This window comes from Aristolochia californica, unplaced genomic scaffold (assembly GCF_029961685.1).
Source record: "Aristolochia californica isolate CCGP_79_NKW_82.1479 unplaced genomic scaffold, dmAriCali1.0.hap1 SCAF_13, whole genome shotgun sequence".
Lineage (NCBI taxonomy): Eukaryota > Viridiplantae > Streptophyta > Magnoliopsida > Piperales > Aristolochiaceae > Aristolochia > Aristolochia californica.
The window spans coordinates 5866024-5889087 of record NW_027181804.1 but is presented as its reverse complement, the minus strand read 5'-3'; the positions used below and the strand labels follow the sequence as shown (position 1 = coordinate 5889087).

At 36.8% G+C, this 23064-nt stretch overlaps 1 protein-coding gene across 4 annotated transcripts; it reads right to left on the bottom strand.

The window, feature by feature from the left end:
• Positions 1 to 323: 323 nt before the first annotated feature.
• Positions 324 to 21613, bottom strand: LOC137948573 (uncharacterized). 4 transcript variants are annotated; one of them, XM_068794661.1, is made up of 23 exons: positions 21593 to 21613; positions 19392 to 20547; positions 18058 to 18170; positions 17304 to 17512; positions 16338 to 16457; positions 14822 to 14950; positions 14593 to 14718; positions 12067 to 12122; positions 11877 to 11976; positions 11351 to 11468; positions 10974 to 11213; positions 9836 to 10154; positions 9654 to 9747; positions 9463 to 9571; positions 9085 to 9353; positions 8866 to 8993; positions 8440 to 8674; positions 8042 to 8227; positions 7678 to 7958; positions 1790 to 1997; positions 1456 to 1695; positions 936 to 1021; positions 324 to 696 (listed from the first exon to the last, which is right to left on the bottom strand). In XM_068794661.1, exons 2-23 carry the CDS (start codon positions 20264 to 20266, stop codon positions 546 to 548), a joined length of 4392 nt encoding a protein of 1463 aa, XP_068650762.1. In that variant the 5' UTR covers positions 20267 to 20547; positions 21593 to 21613; the 3' UTR covers positions 324 to 545. The 4 variants fall into 4 exon arrangements, with proteins under 4 accessions (XP_068650762.1, XP_068650761.1, XP_068650763.1 ...); XM_068794660.1 differs by lacking the exon at positions 21593 to 21613 and adding an exon at positions 21310 to 21516; XM_068794662.1 differs by lacking the exon at positions 21593 to 21613 and adding an exon at positions 21310 to 21516 and having other exon boundaries at positions 11001 to 11213.
• Between the last annotated feature and the right edge of the window lie 1451 nt (positions 21614 to 23064).

Genomic DNA, 23064 nt, shown 5'->3' with positions numbered 1-23064 from the left:
AATGACCATTCCAAGTCAATTAATTAAATTTATTAACTAACATAAAATAACTGCTATAAATTATCATGAGCTAATTATCTTAAATACATAAAATAAATTCATATAATATTTATAATGTATATTAAATCATTAAAATTTTATAACCAAGTTAATAATCGTGAACCTTCGAAGTGAAATTAGTAAAATTTATTATATAACACATTTTTAATTTTAGATAATTATAAAATATTTATTTGTTAGTAATTTAAAGTAAAATTAATTATTCAAAATAATATAGTATTCAAATATATAAATAAAATTCAATTGGAATCAAACCCTTTTCATAGTTCTTATACAGGTTGGTTTATCTGGTCTGAACTTGAACTGGACTGGTACTTCCCTATACTTCACGCAGATATGAACACCTCTTCCACTGTTACGACTATAAATGCAAACCGAAACTACAAATGATTTACAAAGTCTTGACTTATTTACAAGCATCCCCAAGAATCATCTACAGGTTTTCCTCTACCAACCCGTCATGGTTGAAGCTATATCTCAAGGTCTCAAAAGGCTCCCCAGAATTTCTCCGGATCTTGACTAAATAGAGACGGGTCTTGAACCTCCAAATTTGCTATGTGCCAATCTACCATACGGGCTTGCAAGGACTTGACCAGTAGGAGGCCGGAGAGGAGAAGCCACCATTTGTCATCCTCCCTGTCCATATATACATAGTTAGGCTCACTCCAAAGTTTAATCAAGTACTGGTAAAACTGAAATCCTGATTCGTCGAGCAAATATAGAGCCATTCATCCTATTCCAAAATAGTTAAACCTGGTGCTAAAATGTTAGGCTGAGAAATGAAGAAGGGTCATTGCTTGGACATGTCTGCTGATTATTTGGGACGAATAACAAACTATTTTATAAGTTAGATTGTGAACAAGCACAAAGCTAACCTTCTAGAGTCCCATGTCTTGGTCCCCTCAGGCACACCATATGGCGAGAACACATAGTGAAGAAGCCCACAAAAGAATGCAACAACCTGCAAGAAAACAATAATTACTGTCTGCATTAAACAAAGAATTGGAGAGATAAAACAAATCAGCACATATTAACTAGTCTAATGACGAGTTTCCTTCTGGGTGAGGTAAACTGTAAATGCCCTCTCCATATGAGAACAGAAGCCCACTTTGCTAGTTAGTATAAAACCTTAATTTACAGGCATAGGATCTTATTCAATGGAGAAGCACCATTATCAACATCTAAGAAGGGTTTTGTGGCTTTCCTACCAATTGAGATAGGAGCCCATCCTGCAAATCGAGGCAGACTATATTTGCATCCTCATAAATATTCTTGCCGGGGTCACATTGAAGAGTTTCAAGCATAAGGTCTTCAGTTTGGGGAATGCATGTGTAATCAACTTCAAAATAAATAAATATTCTTTCTGGGACAACCAAGTTAAGAGTTTCCACATACAATGTTTGACAAAGATGTTGCATTCCACAATGCATAAACTCGAGCAAGCGAAGATCTTCTAGGGCCTTGACTAAAAAGGGCATTCAATCCGGCAGGAAAAGGGGAAAGCAAAGACAGGGGAAGGATAAGCAAGATAACAAGGAAAGCTGCGAGAGAAATCCAGTAGAATTGGAGCAGTGTAAGGAGAGTGATGGTAAGATCTCCCAAGAGAAAGAGAGTGATCAGCAGCTGAAGGGCATCCTGACAAAAATTAAATTCCAAAAAAAGGATCAGCCAAATATGGTAAGTCGAATCAAATATAACCTAAACAAGAACATTCACATTCCATATATACCTGAGAGCCAATTGGTCTTGTGTTGTGTAGTAGAAGAGAAAAAGGAAATAGAACATCTCTCCTGTAGTCTAGTGAGCTTAATGTAGCCTCATTTATTATCCCCCCATTAATTCTTCCAGTTAATCTTTTACGAGATATTGCCATGCTGATCTGTGGCTGACCCTGCTGCAACGGTTTTGGGTTCTTGCGCAAAATTGCAGTATGTTTTCTGGAACACAACAATAAATAAGGTTCAAAATTTCTCTCTCAAATATCAATTAATAAATTCTGGCACATGAAAAGGTTAGTAAAAGAAAATTAAACTATTTTATCCCTTTTTATTGGAATATTGGCATGCATGTACAGATACACCCAAGAACTCCAAAGATCCATGAGACTTGAAACCAATACCTCACATGAACAAAAAAAATAGCCATTGCACCAAAAGTTGAATCCTCCAATGCTTCCCAAATGCCAGAATGTGGTTCACATAAGGGAAAGCAATCATAGATTCATCAACTATGCTCATTAAAAGCCAATTTTAGCTTTATTTCATTTGATATAATTCATTTAGTAAGCAGAAAAAGGCTACGCAATATATAAGAAACCAGACACCTTAGATGTTCTAGAGTCTATCCAGTAAGACTTAAACAAATTAAGAGATGAATGCTGAAATTTATTTGATTCTTGAAAAATGCAATAGCAATACTTACAGGTTGTTTTTTGCATGTAATTTGTTTTTTCTTCGCAACTCATTATACGAAATATATTTAAAATGTATTGAGGTTTATGTCTGACAAAACATGAAACGGAAGTAGGAAGTTTGAATCTTATGTTGAGGCAAAAGCCCCACCATTATGTGGCCTATACATGCATTCCGCATCTCAAATCTGATCGAGATTAAGTGTGAGAGGGATTGTTGATTGATGAATAATCCCACACTGGTTATGGACTTAGAAAAACTAACTTCGGTGACTAAGTTTAGAGTAAAACTCCGCCAAATTTAACATGGTATCAATGTAAATCCAAGCCCTAATTTGTTTCCAATAGATGTTCATTTGTATGTTTTCCATGTCTCAGCTTTAGCCTGAATGTTACAAGGAGTTTTGGTGGATAAAAGCTACCATTCTGTGGCTGATACATGTGCTTCACGTCTCAGGCTAGTTACTTTAGTGCAAGAGAGGTTGTTAGCCTGTGAATAATACCACATTGCTTAATCCTGAGTTCATTAGTTCCAAAAAAAAGTCTAAATTCAGCTAATCAATTTGAAATGAACCTGTCCCAATTTTAATAATTAAAATTACTTTAATTGGTAGAATAGTATAAAATAAAAGACCTTATAAGAGACTTTACTAATTAAAACATAAAGTTCTCCACACACATCTTAAGGAAATTAAGTGAAGGCTAATACTCTAGAAAGACATTTTCAAGGAAAAGGAAGAATAAATAACAAAAATCTCAACTTCTAATATCTATCCATGTTTGGACATTCGGTGATTATTTTCTTTTAGTATTCTTAAAAGCCCATCAACAATCTTAATTTTAGAAGAGTCGTCTTTTGGAAGTCATTAGGTAGAGACTCTTACATCTTCGTTTTAAAATTTGTTGTTTTGTTTTGAGAATTCTATAGTAGTAAACAAATGATTAGTATCTCAATTGTTTCCTTGATTAGATTTTAGACTCTTTTTATAGTAGGAAACAAATGATTAGTATCTTAAAGTTACCTGTAGTTAACTTGTAACTAGTTAATGTAGAAAACGAAAGTGCAGTGTTTTAAATTGGTAAAGTTGCTCGGTAATGTATCAATAGAGTTTTAACTGGAAATTTTTGTTTGTTGTTAAATTTATAAGTAGGGAAAGAAGTTTCCTAACTTGACTAGTCATTTTGTGATAGAACTAGACTCTTAACATTGAATCAAAGTAGGTACTCATACGTGGGCCTCCACCTAAATTATCCAAGTGTTGGATCCACAACGAGGGCCCACACATCAGGGGGTATTAAAAAATAGTCCCACATGGATGAATGCGTAGTATATTCTTGGATTTATTAGTTGGGAGAGAGATTTCCTAGTTTGGCTAGTCCTTTTGAGATGGACCTGGGCCCAATTTTAACAATTTTAAAAGGTAATAATATGGGATTGAAAGGGGTTGTTGTAAAAGTTTTCATTTTTTCCCAATCACTTCAGTCAAATAAAAATCACTTATAGATCAAATCTTTTTCTTCTTCATTGTGCTGAATTTATTTGCAAATCCAATTCTAGTTTCTAGACAATGTCAAGTTGGTATAACAAACAAAGAATAAAGCTTGGGAGATTGCTTTGATTCACTGAGGTAGGGAAGAGGACTCACTATCCTACAAGCTAAAAATTTGTATTCTAGTTATCAAATGGTAGAACCAAAAAAAACAAGTCAAAGCATTGACATAACAAATAGTTGCATTTAAAAACAAACGGATTTTACATAAGAGATGATACAAAACTCTCTCCATAGTTGCAGCTAAGAGTTGATCAGATAGGGAGAGTTAAGGATACCCAAATACAGCTCATAATCATTATTCCAGAATTTGATAGAAGCTTCATGTTAAATGTTGGGTCTAGGTCCACCCTAACATGGTTGGACAGAGTTGGAGGCCTTTTCCCAAGTAAAACACAAGATATTTCAAATTTTGGATCCACAGAGAATTATTCTAACACCCCTCAAGTGTGAGCGCTCTTGGTGGCTCCTACACATTGATAACTATGGGTGGAGACTCACACATAAGTACTTTCTCTCATAATGTTAAAGTTTGGTCTAGGTTCATCACAAGATGACTAACAGAAGTTAGGTCTCTTTGCAAGTAATAAGCACAAAATCTTTCTAATATTTGGATTGGGACTATTCTAACACTTCCTTCTTAGAATCATACATTAGTTAATTTCAACAAAACAAAGAAGTTTGATAACTTTAAGAAAGTCATTGAAAAGATCAACAATAGCAGCAATATTTTAGGTTTCTAACCATATTCAAGTCAACATGTTCCATTTCGCAACATAGAAATAATTTTGAGGAAGATGATGGTTACGTTTGTCTGGCATACTCTACTCTTTTTGTTGTTGCAACTCAACAAAAGTAGAGTTGCAGGCCTTCCTTTAAGGTTTGAAGGTCTATACTTGCCGCTGTCACCGATCCTCTCTTAGTTGAAGGGGATTTCTTGATGGTAATTTCAAGGGTATCGAGGAAATCAAGACCCCCTTGCTGCTTCTTGCAACTTTTTGACAAGATGGAGGAAATCACATCCCACTTGTGTATTGGTTTGAAGCACACTTACAGATCTGAAAACAATGTAACTCCTCACACTCCCTCCCCCCATTAGCATTTTGGCTCTTAAGTTGTATTTGTTGTCACTGTTTTGGCTTTCTTCTGTTTTTTTCCTGGGTTATCCCCTCCTTTCATCTGCTTAATAAAATTTCATTACTTTCTTATGAAATTCTTTGTCTTTGTGATTAAAAAGAAAAATAATCAAAGGAAAAAGACACATGCTCCAGAAGAATTTTGTTGCAACATGGTGGAAAGAGTGACGATATGGATACCAAGTAAAAATTCTATGGAAAGATATATTCAAGGAAAATGAAGTAAGCAACTAAAAAACCTTACTTGAAGTATTTTTGAACTTTTCAAAAGTCAATAACAGTCTTTATGTAGTTGTCTTATGTGAAGTGGGAAAAGGTCCCACATTGAGACATCTTAAAAGCAGTGTATGACTTAAGAGGTTGAGCAATAAGCCTCCTAAGTGCGTAGTCATTTTGGAATGGAACCAAACTCAACCCAACAGTGATATTAGAGTTGGTTTAGTGTGGTTTGAGGCCTAGTGTGTGATCCACAAGTGATTTGTATACTTTGGGCTCCATGAGGTCAGAGTTAAGTTGTTTATGTATTGTGGACAAGTGACAGGCCCATTACCTGTAAGCCTGGACGTAAGCAGAAGTGTGAAGTGAGAAAAAGTCTCACATTGAGAAATCTTAAGAGAAGTAAATGTAACTCATTTACTGGGATTAAGTATTTGGCTTTCTGCTGCCAAACAGGCCGGTCTTTTGGGTAGTATTGGCTAGGTGCTTAACATTTGGTATCAGAGCTATACCGTTGTTACGAGTTCGAATCCCAGAGGGGCCGACCTAGAGACCTGTGTAGCGCAAAAAGGTGGTCCGGGTCGCTAGAGTGGGCCGTCGTGGTCGTCGACTCATAAATGTGGGAGTATTGTTATGGTCCTAGGGTTAAGTGTTTGGCTTTCCGCTACCAACCAGGTTGGTCTTTTGGGTAATATTGGATAGGTGTTTAATATTTGGTATCAGAGCTATACCGCTATTGCGAGTTCGAATTCCGGAGGGGGCCACCTAGAGGCCAAATTAAAATTACTGGTAAGCTCAAAAAGTGGGTCGGGCCAGTGTCGCTAGAGTAGGCCACCGTGGACGTTGGCTCATAACGGTGGGAGTATTGTTATGATCCTGGGATTAAGTATTTGGCTTTCCACTACCAAACAAGCCGGTCTTTTGGGTAGTATTGGCGAGGTGCTTAACATTTGGTATTAGAGCTATACCGATGTTGCGAGTTCGAATCCCGGAGAGGCTACCTAGAGACCTGTGTGGCGCAAAAAGGCAGTCCGGGTCGCTAGAGTGGGCCGCCGTGGTCGTCGGCTCATAACAGTAGGAGTATTGTTATGGTCCTGGGGTTAAATGCTTGGTTTTCCGCTACTACCAGGCCGGTCTTTTGGGTAGTTTTGGCTAGGTGCTTAACAGTTATAAGGTTGAGCAATAGGCCTGCAAAGTGGTTAGTCATTTTGGGTTAGAACCAGGCTCAACCCAACATCTTTTGTGAAAATGGCCAAACGTATTACGAAGAGGGAAGAAAATGCACCAGGAGGGCCCAAGAGCATGGCCACGGAAAACAAGATGCTAGAAAACTTTATAAGGGGTTTACATGGTCTGTATTTAATTGATTGAAGAGTTTCCCTAAGCATGTAATGAAAAAAGTATAAATAAGGTTATTGGTTGAAGGAAAAACTAATCAAGCCTATTCCCCAAGTCTATCTTGCCTTTCTCCCCTCTCCCTCTCCTAGATTCGTCCCCTCTCTCTCTCTCTCTCTCTCTCTCTCTCTCTCTCTCTATTTCTCTCTCTTGCCTAGAAGATTCCCAAAGATCCCATGAGGTCCCTCTTGCCTCCTCTAAATTTCCCCATCACCCCTACAGGACTTCTCTATCATGCACTCCATTCACACCCAAATTTCAGCCTTCTTCCAAGACATCCAGCTCTAATTCTTTCTTTGAAAGCTGAGAAGATAAGACCTTGAAGAGGTTCGTATCACTCTCCCACACATTTAGGCTAAAAAAAACCCAACATGTCCATGTAAATAAAAACAGATAGGCATCAATTTGCTCAAGCAGTTTGTTGAAGTTGGTTAGTTCTTCCAAAAATGACTAGCTGAAGTTCAAGCCCCTTTTTGCCATCTTTTAAGAAAAAGAAAAAGTTAGCAAGTCTTTTCCAACAAAGCATAGGATCTTTCTAAGTCTAAACAAATATGAGACTACTCTCTTGAAACAACATTTCTTACTCTAACGACAGCTGTCTGAGACATTGAATAGATGCATAGCTACAAAATGGTAACATTTTTACCCACAAACATTTTCAAAGCTACTTTTCTTTTTCTTGAGAATATCTTTCAAAGCTAGTTATAGTATCTAAATAACATTTGAGCTATAATTAAATAGGCAAAAAATCTAGGACGCAGTCCTTATATGAAACTCAATGTTAGACTCAACATATGAGGATATAAATAAATGGAACTAGTGCATCTTTTTTTCTGAAATGAAAGATATAAGCATCTTGTATGTGCCACTTCTGAAGAAGCCTCCCAAAAACTATAGGAAACAGAGATACCTTACAAGGTCATTGCTACTTGCATCCAAAATGTCATGCATATTATGTAGCATCATATCGCCTGCTGAAACCAGGATACCAAGCTGATAGTAGCCAGAAGCCGTGGCCTGGAACCATCCAAGGTCAATTCTAATACCATGGGACTCAAGCTGAGGATTCCCATGACTGTTTATCCATTTAATTACAGGACCTAGTGCAGATCGAACAGAACCCTGCCTCACAGTTCTAAGTTGAGCATTGAAACCAGCTACAAACCGATTCCAGATAGTTGCAGGTACATGCTGGAGAAAGAAACGAGAGAGATGCAAGTTATTGTCATGAAGACATATCAAGTGATTTTGATGCTTATTTGATAAATAAATACCTGTCCAATTAGATTGGAAAGAAGTGTGTCACAGTGTAGATGGTAAGGTGACATATAACTCCCATCGCCACCAAATAAAATGCACATGGGGAACCTTTGTGAAATGGATGCCAAATCGATCCTCTTTTCATCACCACCAAGGAAGAAGTCAATATAAGCAATCATCAAATCTGGGGTTGAGCCCACCTGCAATCATTATCACTCAGATAAAATTGTTTCAATCATGAGGAAGAAACATACATATTTTTCTTAGTTGAGTCATAAGGGAGAAATATAGTTCCAGCATTTCAAGTATAGCACAAATTTGAGCAGTTCTAAGTTCCCTGCCAGAACCATTTAGCTCAATTATCTCTGTAGTCACATAGAAATTTGGCTGACGGAAAAATACTAAAATATACCTTCATCCCTTTGTAAAGAGCCCGTGACCTGCACGAGCGCAGGCAAGAGTGATCATACTCCGATTTCACAAACTCCTGTAGTCGATGAATCTTATTTCTCCGGCACCACTGCTTCCAAGACCAGGCACATGGATAAGCGAGTACTGAAAGAATGCTATGCACGGATCCTTCCCACCATTCATATGCAGCAACTGAGTTGATTTCATCAATGAATCTGTTGAATGCGTCTTCATATCTGTTGACAAAATTGACCATATAAGCAAAAGAAATATATATATATATATATATATAATCATCACAGTTCTTTAGACATAGATTAATCAATGTAAGTAAGTATTCCATGTCCAAAACACTGCATTTCTTCTTCTTCTTCTTTTTTTCTGAAGAAGAGTTGTAGGCTCTAATTGTGTAGGCACATGTTCTTACACAATCTCAATGATTGCATCAGGTGGAGAATATGGAAGATGCCATGGTTCTCTGAATGTATTGGGGCCCATAAAGTACATTCTGTGTACATGGCTTTGAGTCTCCTCAGCTCTGTTGGTCCCACGAACCTATGTTTCACACATGACATTGTGAGGAAAGAACTGGAACTACCACATCTGTTAATTTGGAACTGGAATGATAAACGTCGGAAGTGAGTACCTCCGCCAAAGACAACAGGTATGGGAAAGAATGAGGGTCATGCCTTTCGAAAGAGTTTGTGGCTTGATACGTGTAGCCTGAACCAACTAATTTTGTTCTCAAAGCACTTAGTAAAACAGATAGAAAGACTAAAGTGAAAGTTACAAGAATTGCAAAAGGCCAAGGTCCTCCAAATGTATATATCAAATCTTCAAGGGGAGTGTAGCAGTTTGGCATTCTGTACTTTTCTGATACGCATTTATATGGGCAAGAAGATTGAGCAACACCTCCTGCATTGAATAGATGAATTAAATTAGTGCACAGACATGAAAACAAACAAAAATATACAACCAGAAAAGACCACTACACACGAGAGAGGAAGAGGATAGAAGAACTAACCTCGAACATACACAAAATATGCACGACGAGGGATGAGTTCAAGTGAGCAAGGAATGCATAGTGACGGGCCCGAACCTTCTACATCTTTATAAGTACCAACAGGGCATTCCTGCAAAACCAAAAAAAAAAAAAAGCAAACATAGGTAAGATAAGTCCAGAGAAGTTCTATTGACAGAGGGGATGAGTCATACAATGCAGAATGTGCCATAAAGCCCTCTAGGGCACTTTCTTCCTGTAACAGTACCCTCCTCACCATCATGACCATCACCACTCCCAGTGCCTCCACTGTTCCAGAAATCTCATAGCAATTAAAAAGTGTGGATTTTCCTAACCATATAATTATTGAAGATCATAAGTGTCATGGAACCAATACCTTGTGTCAATTGTACCATTTACAGTGGCAATTGGAACATATTCATCTCCTACAGCTATGTTACACCAATCAAAATGAACACGTCCACCGCCACCTCCACCACCTCCAATTCGGCCACCATGCCCACCAGAGAGGGACAAGAATGAGTTATTGCCAAGTGTAAATGTCTGGAGGAAAACAAGAACTGTACCACCAGACCCACCACCAAGCCCGCCACTCACAGTGCCATTTTCATTTGCATCAGTACAGCTTTGGCCATCTGCCCTCAATGATCCATAGATATCTAATCTCGACAACGGCCACTTCATTGAGCCCATCACTAGCAGGAGCAGAGGAAAAACAAAAAAAATCAATGTAATAAATAATATCAGACAGTCAACTAAGGTTCCATTTCTGTGACATCTGAATTTCATTGTATACTTTACTAGAACATAAGGCTGCAGGTACGGGGCAAAACAGAGACTACCCCATGAAAAAGTTGTCACAAAATCACAAAAAGTGTAACAAATACCATTGTTAACATGCAGATTTCACAAAACCACACTAAGGACTATCTAATTTTTTCAAGATTGCAGCATATAATGAAGCTTAAACATTGAAAACTGAAATATGATAACTGACTTTGGTCTATATACTCGGATCAGTATACCAAATAATAGATCATGCAAAAGAAATCAATCACGTTCGTCATCTTGCATGATAAGAGGGATGAAGTTCTAAACCTAATCTTTTTTTTTTTTTTTTTTGAAAATGATGATTCATGAATCAAGAAAAAGAGATCAAAGAGGGGAGAGGGAAGCCCCCAGCACCCAATGGAAAGAGAATCTCCAATAAATAAAGTTGATCTTGTGACACCTGACTTTGCTAAATAGACTTAACCTTAACCATAGTTTATATTTTCCCTGTTCAACTTTTTTCTTTTCATCAATCAATTACACCTGGAAAAATAACTGTCTTCTACCAGACCAAACATCGTCTAGCATTCAAACCAGTAGATGAGAGAATCAAGAGTGAAGCTGCAGTAAGACTGAGATCCAATATATATTACGATCAACGCATCCATTCAAGTACAAATTTCTTAAATAATTTATATAATAAGATATACTCCAAAAAAAATAGGATATCTTGGACGGTATACTTATTGTTGCAAAGAACATTGCTTTACCAATCATTCCACCTCCAGCAACATTTCCTTTCAAGTCACTTGGACCCCCACTTCCACTTCCTAAGTCACAAGGAAGGTCAGCATCACCATACTTCCGACCACCTTCACTTATCCTCCCATTAAAAACACCTGATCCCCCTCGCCCTCCATGTCCAGCACCACCTCCAACTCCAAATCTCGAATATGTTCCTTTGCCAAGACCTTCTTTACAGCCTGTCAAAGTTTCCCTGATTTCGTCAGAGTAAAAGGTATAGAAAGATAAATACAGGATATGACACTGAAAGAGTTGTCGGGAATATATAAAAAAAAGCAACAAATCAATAAACTCCAATATGTAAACTCTGGATCACCTAGTTCAGATGCACTTATCATTCCACCAGTCTCAATAGTAACAGTCTTTGACCTGTGGATGTGAATAATACTTCCTTTTACAAGGCCACTAATAGTAAGGTCTTCGACCCGACATATCTGCCAGAAATTGAAGCCTTTAAAATTTGAGTGTATAATGAAGGTAAAATGAAATGAGTTGCTGGTACTCAAAAAAATAAAGAAGCATATAACTCTCTAACAGCAAGACATTTCTGGTTCCTGAACACACTAACTGAAGCATGCTTGATTGCTTTTTCTTTAAGCAAATGCAAGATTGACCGCGTTTATTAATTGAAAGTCAGATGAACAAAAAGTTTAACATTCATATTCCGTTAGATGGGACACAGGTTTTTAGATTCATTTAGCAACACAATGGAATGAAGAGGGTTAAGCATAATTTGATTTCCCTTTACATATTATTTAGAACCTCATACCTGTCAAATGCAAATAGGAATATTAAGGTACAGAAAACAGATGAACTGGTAACATATAGCAACGACTTCTTACTTTAAGTGTAAATGACAACGAATTGTTCACATGACAATCTTCTGGAGGAGTGATCAATTCCATTGGGCAAGCTTGACTCTCACAATGTGGTTTAATATCCCTGGCAAAAAAGTACATTTAAATAGTTAAGATGGCTACAAAAAGATATCCTTGAACCATCAATACATTGCAATAAGACATACAAACTCACAGAATATTATCATTTGCATCATCCAATGGTGCCTGAAGCATCGAACCTGGTCCGACCTAACCAATGTCCAACATGCAAGTGTTACACGAGAAAGAAGAATCTATGTACATAAGAAACTCTTTCACTAAACAACTAAGAGAAGAAAATATCATATCTCCAATGCCTTGTCCCAACTATATTAAGGACAACTCCTACATCAGACAATATCAGAGTCTGCTCCATCAGGTGCCAATTACATTTCTAGTTCAGCCTCTTTCTTCACCCCTTTTTTTCCCTTGCAAGTGCAACATAAAATCAGCACAACATGACAAAATAATCTCAAATGACACTCCTATTTTCTCATTTTTAGGCACCCGATGTGTCTCTCAAGTATCATTCTAAATATTCTTCTTTTTTTATCTTTCCCAGTTGTTAAAACAAATAAATGAAAGGTGAAAATATGAAGGAATTGGAAGAAAGAAGCTTTAGTTTTAATGGAGGAAAAAGAAAGACGAGACTATGAGGAACCAAGAAAGAGAGGGATTTTGTGGGTATGAGGGCGGTGGTGGGTGGGGGGGGGGGGGGGGGGTGGGGGGGAGGGAAGGGAGGGAGGGAGGGAGGGAGAGTCCTGAAGGCTCTGGAAACTTACTGCATCACCTCTCCTTTTTAACTATGTAAAACAATCTTTATCTGTAAAAGACTACATTACTCATGTTAACAGTAATTAAAAGGGTGATTAACTTGTGTGACAGATATATCCATTCTACTACTGAATCACTTTTAAAAACAGTCACACCACACAGCAATCCCAATATTCTCATCTCTGCTATTATCATCTAATACAGAGGATGAATCTTCACAGCCCAGCATTCCCTTCCATAAAGCAGTTGTAGTCTAGCAACTGCCTTGCAGAATTTTGCATTCAGATTTTGCAGGTTATACCTATCATACAAAGCTCTAACTGGGAGTCTCCAATTAGTCATTTGACATTTATTTATGTAGTACACAATCTTCATATCATTCTGAATGATCAAGATGAAGATAAGAGAAAGAGCCCCTTTTAGGTACAATTTTTTCATCAGCCTCCAGTGGACTCACATTCTTGGGCATTTGTCATCTACAGTCACAGCTAACATATTCACTCTTAGATTGAGTAACTACTAAAATCGTTGGATTCTAAACTCTGCCTCTGTATTTCTAGTTTCCAATTGTAACATCTCCATATTCACCAATTAACACTATATTTTTTGAAAAACCCACACACAAAGAAAATAAGTCAGGGCAGTCAGGTTGCCATGAAAAAATGGAAAAAATCTGATATTCCTCCCCAATGTTTAAGGGAGAAATTGCATCTGAGGTTGGTTATTCTAAAGCTAACCATTAGTAGTTTTTCCACTCTTCTATAATTATTTGACTGACTAATTTTATTATCCCCTCGTTAGCTATAATGACTACAGATGTCTCTTTTGGGTACTACCACATTTCCTCCATCCATCAGGCCTTATTCATTTTTCTTCAACATTTTGTTAAAAGTTGCTTAGTGAACCACATTAGACCAAGATCTCCTAGACATTTCAACGCTTCAAAGTCTTCTTCTAGACATTGCTACTGAAGAGAGAGAGAGAGAGAAACTACCTACAAGCACGTTCTTTTAAAAAAAATGTTTTGGAGGCTCTCATCATGTTTATGAAATATAAAATTTTCGTCCAAAACAAGCCATAGATACGAGTTTTCTATATAATCTGAACTTACTGGCTTGCATGTTAGAGAGCAAAAACCAAGCTAAGTTGGTGCAACTTCACCAATACATCCATAAGTAATTTTGTCTTGCTAATATTCTAAGTACTGCATAGCTCATCAATTGCAATATAATTTGATTCGCATAGACTCTTTTTTGTTAGTGGAAATAATTCCAAATAAGTTAGGGAGTTAAGAAAAACCTGATGGTTATTAACTGAAATAAAGGCTTCCTAACTTCAACTAGTCATTTTAGATTGGACCAACTTTAACCTGGTATCAGGGCAGAGTTTTTGTTCAGTTGGACCAAGTTTATTACTTATCTAGTCTGTATTTTCATTTATATTATCCATTTCTTAGGCCCGTCTTAGGTTGGCTAATTATTTTGGGATGTATCCAACTTTAACAGCTTCATATTTGGCTAGTTTGTATCAGCTAAACTCTTCCTCTTTCCCAGAACCTGACTTTTAAAGAGGACCTTTTTCATGAATTGTTTTTTCCTGCAACAGTCCACCACCATGACTCTTTATTTAGTTGCCTTTCTCTGAAGACTCTCCAATTACATCTTTTGCCTTTTGTACTTTCACCCTTGGGTTCACACAACATTAGCTTTTCCTAAATTCCATTTTCCTACACCTAATATACAGTCTTAACTTCTTTGTTTTAGTCCTTTTGATTGCAACAACTTGTTTCAGGATCCCTATTAACTAATTTGCTATAATGAAATTCTTAATTGTAAAAAAGAAGAAAATTCACAGGATGTCCAATAATTTACTAGAAGTAATATAGATATGTACACAAGAACCTTACATCTATGTTGTAAAACAGTGACAGGAAAAGTCGCTGGCCTTGGACTACATCACCCTGACCACTCAACCTCAAAAGCCCTTGACCATATACTCCCAAGTTAGCATTCGAGCTGATGACAGAATTTTGCTGCCAAAATGAATGAAATTTAAATGATTTGTGAAAGAAGAAGATAGAGGTTATCACTGAAAAAGATTATCCAAGAAGAAGAAAATGGTTCATATCAGCATACCCTCAGAACAATCAGATTCCTGACTTCCAGCACTGATGTAGCCACTTCAGAATTGCCACCACCATCAATCTGGATCTTGGATTCCCACATAAGCAACATCTTCACATAAATCCTGAATGCACCATACACCTTCATTTTGAAAATACACTTCTTAGACACCTAATGTGAAGAAGATTTGAATCTAATAAAAGAGAATACTAGTAGATTATAAATATGCATTAAAGTGGGTTACGGGCCTGGTTGGAGGGCCAGGCCCTGTTTTTTTGTTATTATATGATATTGACATAGAGGTAGAGGCAGATAAAAATAAGGCTGGATAGAATGCAGCCAATGTAGGCCACACACAATTCGTCCTCTCTAAAAGATTAAGTTATTTATAATTTCCACTAAATCCAAAAAATTAGAACTACGTTTATTTTCCGTTCAAAAATAAATAAAAATAGAAAAGAACTCTAAAATCTACATTTTGGTGGGCATAAGAACAAAGTCCCTCCATTCAATGGCCATTTCATTCCTCCCAAAAAAAAAAAAAAAAACATTTTGGTGGGTGTAAGAATTCAATGGTCATACATGTGTGTGATCCATGTCTCAAGCTAGATATCTTAGAGCTAGAATTGCCACTACATGATAATAGCCTGACATTAATTTGGGATTGGAAGATCTCATACTTGATGGTTAGAAAGAGGCCTCCAAACTTTATCTAATTATTTTTTGGATAAACTGACCTAATTTAACATGGTAACAAAGCAAATCTAAGACATATTTTGTTTCTATTGTGTATCCCTTGTGATGTGATGTTTTTCATGGCCAAATCTAATTTATTTTTCTCGCCTTTGGCGGGTTTGTCTGCTCAAAACAATGCATGAGAAGGAATAGTTGATGGCAAAAAATTCAAATAAAGATAAGAAATCCTGTTATCTATAGCCACACAAATTTGTTCCGTATTTCAAGCAAGTCTTTTGAGATTGAAAATAGTTGTTGTTGGATAAAATCTCACATCACCTGAGCTTGGAAGATCTTGTGCCAATTAGTTGGGAAAAACACTCTCAATTTCAGCTAATCATTTTGGAAAGAAAATCCCGCAACAACAACAACCATAAGAAGAAATTAAAATTTCAGTCATAAGATTTAAAACTAATGGTTATATTAAATAATGGGTACACCTAATTTGTAAGGACTTGAGCTCATACTCTTTTGTGTCCTGCATATAAACTAGTATATTGTATAACTATATTTTTTGAAAATTTAAGAATTATAATGTATTATATATAGTGTACATATGCATACTGTGTGATATAGCATGTACATGTCTATACCTATTTAACTATTTACAAAAGCACAAAATGTTTAGCTAAAACTACAGAACACAATACAAGATCATAATCTATAAGAAATTATGATGCAGGTCACCAATGAATAATACTAACCAAAAATGTAAAACAAACACACTTGATTCCTACATATTATTTTTCTGAAAGTGATTTCTACATATTATTTCTTATGGGAAGCCAATTACCTTTATTACTGAATCACTCAGTAGGAGTTCCTCTGCTACCAGTTCAAACTCTGAAACAGGGTAGTTGGACAATCCAAAGCTAATGCTTCCACCATCAAGTAAACTGATTTGGCCTCTCACCTTGTACATAAAAGAATTACTTTAAAGAGTATTAACGGATATTGGATCTTCACATGTTTCTTCAAAAAAAAAAAAAAAGATCTTCACTTGAAGGGAAAGATCCAAGTAAGAATCAACAAAATAACAAAATAAAAAAAGAGCTAGATATAAAAATTGCATGACAGGTTGAGCCTTCATAGTGTAAAGAGCTAGAAGTAACAGCTGGACGACAGGGTGGGCATTATTTTTCTTACACTATACTTTCTCACCTTACAACTGTATTACTAACACAGCATAAAGTAATTTTTTAATTGGTTATAATTAAAACTATTTATTCTTTCTTTGAAAAGTAATTAAAACTAAAATTAGGACAACAGAAATTCCTAATCCATGATAGTTCAATGTTCTAGAAGGAGTATGCTCCTAGTAGGTCACCTACAGTTCCCATCAAATCTGACAATCACTATAAAATGAAGTGGAACATTTTACATCACGTGAGCATATCTTGGATGAGCAAAGAATAGTTGTAACCACTTCAAGTTGGTGAAACTCCAGTAATCCATGGTTACTAAAACAATCTAAAGATCCACCACACAGATAGATTTAAAGTGTAGTTCACTCAAAGATGAAGTTGTATCTACTGATCAAATGATGGTCCACATCACACCAAGCTGATATTAACTGATTGTCATCCCTCTCAAGAGGCATCACCTACAGAGTTATATTTACAGAGACCTAGAAATAAATGAGCTTCTTTTTTTCTGAAACAAACTTAACATATAAAAAATAATGGAATAAGTGGATGCATATACAAATTAACCCATGTACAAGCAGGATAGATATTTGGAAAGTAGCATGAAATATTACCTGAACTCTGGTCCACACCAGTGGTACCAAAACTTTTGCCTTGCTCTCCACAAAGATATTAGACCAAAGCGGACTAGTTGTAAAATCCAGCAAAGGTGTTTCGGTATTTGTAGTAAGATTGTCGTTACTCACCCTTAGGCTTAGCAGTCTTGCATCAAAAGCGGTACCTGCTGCACCAGCATTTCCAGGACAACCAATACTCTCACCACCTGGCACAAAACAGGTAAACCTTGGTTTCAGGTAAGAGGATAGTAACTCCATGCACGGGTAAAGTATTCCCATTCGGATTTATATAATTCAATGTGTCACAAGTCATCCCTTCCAAGATTCAGCATTTCAGCAACACCCGGCCCAAGGAAAATCACTCAACTAGGTGGCACAAGGAAAAAGGTGGCATCACAAAAATTTCTCTGGACGTAATCCAAGTTGAAGTAGATGAGACTGAGATTTTCATTTGAATCATGAAGTACAATTGTTAAGGAAACTTAAAGACCGCACCTTAATTCATATTATTTTTTATATACAAGCATAATAGACAATTTGCCACTCCCACAACTTTGAATAGCTTTCAAATGCCACAAGCAATAGAGATTTCTCCATACTACGAATTTTTTCATGTCTGTACCAAAGTATGCATCGGATGAAAGTGCACTGCTTCAATGTTCACTGTAATGTAATATTGTTTCATCAAACAATTCATGATTCTAAATTTTACAGTAAAAAAAAAAAAAAAAAAAGGAAGTCGTGAGCAAACCATGGACTGTGACTTTCACATCTTGAATACTGTAACAATCCAAAGATATTCTTCCACCACCTCCACCTGCCCATCCCCTACCTCCGGCAGCGCTGATAATACCAATTCCTTTCCTGATAAATGAATTATATAAAAACATTAGAGCCATCAAGTCTTAAGTGTGCTCCTGACTCGCATCATCAAGTTGAACTGCAAAAAATCTTGATATATTCAATCAAATAGCATTTCCATTTTGCCTGTAAGTGTCAGATTCTTTTCATTCAAGCTGTGATACTAATGTTCAACAGAAACTGAAAAGAAACAGATATGGCAGCCAAAAAAAACCAATAATGCAATGGTAAATCCACGGTAGAATAGTAATGGAATGTGGGCAGGCACAGGAACATCCTGAACTGTTTGAGGAAAAGATTTCCCCACAACTATTGCTTTTTACACTTGAAATCTTCTCGTTTTCTAGTCAAGACCTAATGATAATTTGACATTTACAATCACTTTGAAAAATAGGCTAGAATGAACCACGGCAGTCCTGAAAAGCAAACATCAAACATAATATGATCATCTCTTCAGGAAGAAAGGATCCATTTGTCATTTGCATCAACTAAAGATAGTTACTATATCTATCTCTTTTTTCTTTTTGACAATGAATATTCCTCATTCTTATTTGAAGTTTTTAAAGAAGCAGTGGCAGATGACTAGTCATCTTCAATAGAAATCTCTAAAAGCCGTACACAATATTATCCCTCCATAGACAAAATAAATTAATCCCATGGTTACCCACAATACTGTTCCAACTATAGGCTTTCTATGAGTCAAGTGCACCACATTAAAGTAAGCAGTGGATTGAGAAGGTTTCCAGCTGTGAAGCTTTGGTTTAAATCTCACGAGAATATGAGTTGGAGTGTTTGTGCAAGTAATCAGCCTTCTATTGAAGAAGAAGAAAGAAACACATTAATAGTCCTATTCAATTTCTTGCATCACAAAACCTTCATACAATGAAAAAAGACAATGGAGCTGTCAATGACATTTGCCACATTCTGTGAAGGAATGACAACATAACATCCACAGAGTCAAGGCTGAGTAAGTTACTATCAAGCTTCACCATATTACAGAGGCACAACAGTTTTTACAAGTGTAGTTAACCTAGGCATGGGAAACTACAAGCATCACAATTCTACGTACAAAATTACAAAGAAACAATTTATGATTTTCAACCTCTGTAAAAAGAGCATGAACTTATCTGACAACATTATGGTCATGGTTTGTCTGAATGGATTCATTGCGCTGAAGGTATATATAGCAGAAGATACCAAAATAAATAAAAACACAGCTCTCACAGTTTTGGTGCACGAACAACGATACTTCCGCCCGAACCACCTCCACCTTGAGCATCTCCATCTCCACCTTCTGCAGACACAGATCCATTCACATACAGGACACCTTTCACTGTGAGATTGACCCTTCCTCCCCCATCTCCTCCAAACTGTTCATCATGTGATCTACTAGCTCCCTTGCTCCCATAACTCCATGGCTCCGCCAGATTAGTCCAAGCATAAGAATCCCCACCCCAAGGATTTGTCTCATTTCTTCTCCCACAAGAAGCACCTCGGCCTCCATGTCCTCCACCAGCACCATCATGTCCAATTGGTGTACCACTTGTCTGAGGAGGGGGTGGTCCACCCAGGGCTGTGGTATTTATGGCTGACTTGTCATTCAAGGTTATACTAGCAGCAATAACAGTAATAGACCCTGCAACCAATGATGCACCTTGACCCACTGTAACATTTCCTGAAAAGTTCAGGTTTATCGAGCAATTTTTAATGGCACAAACAATTGAAACATGTGGAGATAACTCAAGGCCTCCTGTCCCAGAGACATTTAAATCATCTTCTAAATGCAAACTTGAATTCAACAAGCAGGCCGTATCAAATGAACCAACACCCTTCAAGTCATCACAAGACAATGAACTTAAACTTTTGATGAGGCAAAAAGGGCTCCACTCATGGTAATTGCTCAAAAATGATTCAGCAGAGTTTTGAAACACAGCTTCAAGTCCAAGGGCCGTGTTTGTGCGATAGAGTGAACAAAGGAAAAGTAAGTATAAGAAGAAGTTGAAGTGCCAACAGCTATACCCATGGCTTTGCACGGGAAGCATCGCTATACAAAAGAGCATCCAAAGTAGAAGTGAGGTGGCTATATCAACTGCATGCATCCAGAATTACAAGACAAACTCATCATTCTTTGAACTTATTTTGCTTGATCCATCAAAAGTTCAAAAAAAATATAATTAATCAATGTCCACGACATGAAATAACACAAAGGTGTCTCCTTTAGTTTATAACCATCTTCTTCAGCAAAGCACGCTTTCAGCTCTGAAAATAGGTAACCAGTTTCAAGGCAATTGATAGATCCAAGAAAGAAGGTATGGCGGGAATTAGTTTTGCTAGCTCAAAGTTGATAACAGCACAACACAGTAAAGGCACCAAGGAAAACCTGAAAATAATAAACAAAAATATCAGAGGAATTTGAAAAGTTGGGAGTAGCTCACAAATGTATACTTGCCAGGGTACATCCCTGGACAAAAGAGTGATTGCAAACGAGAGTACCAAAACTAGTCGTAAAAAAATTTACTTCAAAAAATTCTCTTCTAATAGGCAACAGACTATTGAGATTCCAGTGTAATGGTGAGTCAGTATTTTAGTATCGCTCCCACCATGGTAGAGCGAGCCTCCCTCACAGTGGGATGCAAAAGGGAGAATCCTATCAGAAAATGTTTTGACCGATTAGCAGTAATTAATAAAAGGCATGTATACCACCCGAAATACCCTGCATGTCGTGAAGTTTGAAGCTTCAGAATGAAAATCTTTCTCACGAATACAGTAACTTCGAAATTCATACTCAAACAAGCAAAAAGATGAAAAGAACAATCAAAGGATAGCAATTCAAGGCATTCTGGTTTTGCCACAAAGTAATTCAAGTCCAAACATTGTTTTCTTTCTTCCGTCTTTTCACATTTAAGGTCCTATTGTCAAGATAAGACTTCAAAGATTCGTCAGACAAATTTCCAGATTAGCATCTCTCAAACGAAATGCACAGTGAACACAACCAAGTGAGTAAGAATTCACCAAACCGATGCCACTACTACGACATCCAGCATCATACTTCTTCAAAAAGCAGCAGATCGGACGAAACTAGTTCGAATTACAGCAAAACAAAAAATCGAACAGGACCGAGAAAAGAAAAAGAACTCCATACCGTCCGCTGCCGGATGGCGGAACGCACCCAAACAACGAAGAAAAGAGAGAACCAAAAAGGTAAGAGGATATTTCTCTAGAATCTGCGAAATTTCTCTCACTCCGTTTTTTTCTTTTAATTTCGTTCGTTTGGAAACTTTTTCCGTTCCATCAAATCTTTCCCTTTTCTTATTCTGAGAGCTGCTGTCTCGAAGCAGTCCAATTGCAAAGAGTGGCACCGTAGGAGACAGCCTACGAATTTCCTCGGCGGAATATATAGTAAGCGAGAATAGTCGGAAAGTCACCTTTGTTTTGACCGAAATATCTCAACACTGCCATTAATGCGGCTTTTGAATAAGTTCGGGAACCTGTAAACCGAGACGTACGGTGAAATGTTCAAGAGGCGAGAGATTCCAGCGACCTGAAGTGGCAGCGGTGGCGGCGGCGGCGGGAAACTGAAAAACTGTACGTAAGAATAAATTAAAGAGGAAGGTGGAAGGCCAACCGACGAGGCCACGTAAACGAAATTAGACGTAAGAATTAAGGACGTGGAAGAAAAAACCCCATGCATTGGTGCGTTGCAGTCAACAGCTCGCGGCGGGTAACGTGACGTTTCTCTACAAATGTAATACTTGTCTTAGATAAAAAGATGCCAAATTCACATTTCATATACTTTGGGACTAAAATACACTGATTTTGGTTTGACATTTTATTTTTGTAACTTAGTCATCCCCTTTGCAATTGAATGCTATGTATAATACTATGTTAAATAGTAAATAATAACTAGTAATGAATACTATGTTATATACAATATAATCCTATGTTATCAAATAGTTATGGTTCAGTTTGACATTATCGGGAGTCGAGAACATAATATATTATATAAAGTGTAACTATAATAGCATATGAATTAGTCTTTTTTTTTCTCGATCGACCTTAACACTACTATATAGACTGTCGTTCGGAACTTAGTTAAGAAATCCTGACATTTTTCGAGTCACAGTCTCAACATGAAGAAACAAGGTTTTTTAGTCATGTAAGCCTCACATGAATGAATGACACTGATTTTGTTTGGTATCGAAACAAGGCTTAAAAAACCTCAAATGAATTTGAATAAAATTTAAATATTTTTTTTTCAAATTAGAAAATACAAAATTCACTAGAAGCACCCCTTCTCAAGAGCAAGAGTGAATAAATTTAAATGATTGGAATAGAAAACATAAGTCTCATTGCAATAAAGAAATCCATGTGTAAAAAATACTCACTAGGTGACAAGAAACCAATGCATCAACCTACTCACTTAAAATAATTGAATAAGAGGTTTATAATATATGGTAGAGAATGTCTCTTGATTGTTGTATTCATTTAATGCAAATTATTAGTAGCTCTTGTTAAGGAAATAGTAAAGAACGGATAATTTGCTTAATTATGTTGATTTCTAGTCTTATTTTACGGTTTAAAGAAAGAAGAAAAATAGAAGTGATATCGTCTTCTAAGTGAAAATATGAACTTCCTCATGATCATCAAATGCATTAGCATAATTAAATTACATTAAATGAAACACTACAATAATTTAATCAAAATAATAGAAATATGCAAACCGTCTTAAAGTGCAAGGGTTCAGTTCAATTGCTAAAAAGGGTTTGAAGCACGATTTTGAAAACTTGGATTTGCCTCACAAGCCCAATCTTTAAAATTCTCCTCATGAAAATTTGCAATGGTGTCGACTATTCGATCAAATCCCCACCTTATTACTCTACTCCTACACTTTGTTCTT

What these genes read in the sequence shown, in the direction of transcription:
- LOC137948573 (XM_068794661.1), bottom strand. Translation starts at nt 20,266, where the DNA reads ATGCATGCAGTTGATATAGCCACCTCACTTCTACTTTGGATGCTCTTT. An exon ending in CACTGTTTTACAACATAGAT is followed by an intron (nt 12,123 to 14,592) that starts GTAAGGTTCTTG and finishes GACATTGGTTAG; the next exon opens with GTCGGACCAGGTTCGATGCT. An exon ending in CAACATCTTTGTCAAACATT is followed by an intron (nt 1,022 to 1,455) that starts GTATGTGGAAAC and finishes GTTTTCTTGCAG; the next exon opens with GTTGTTGCATTCTTTTGTGG.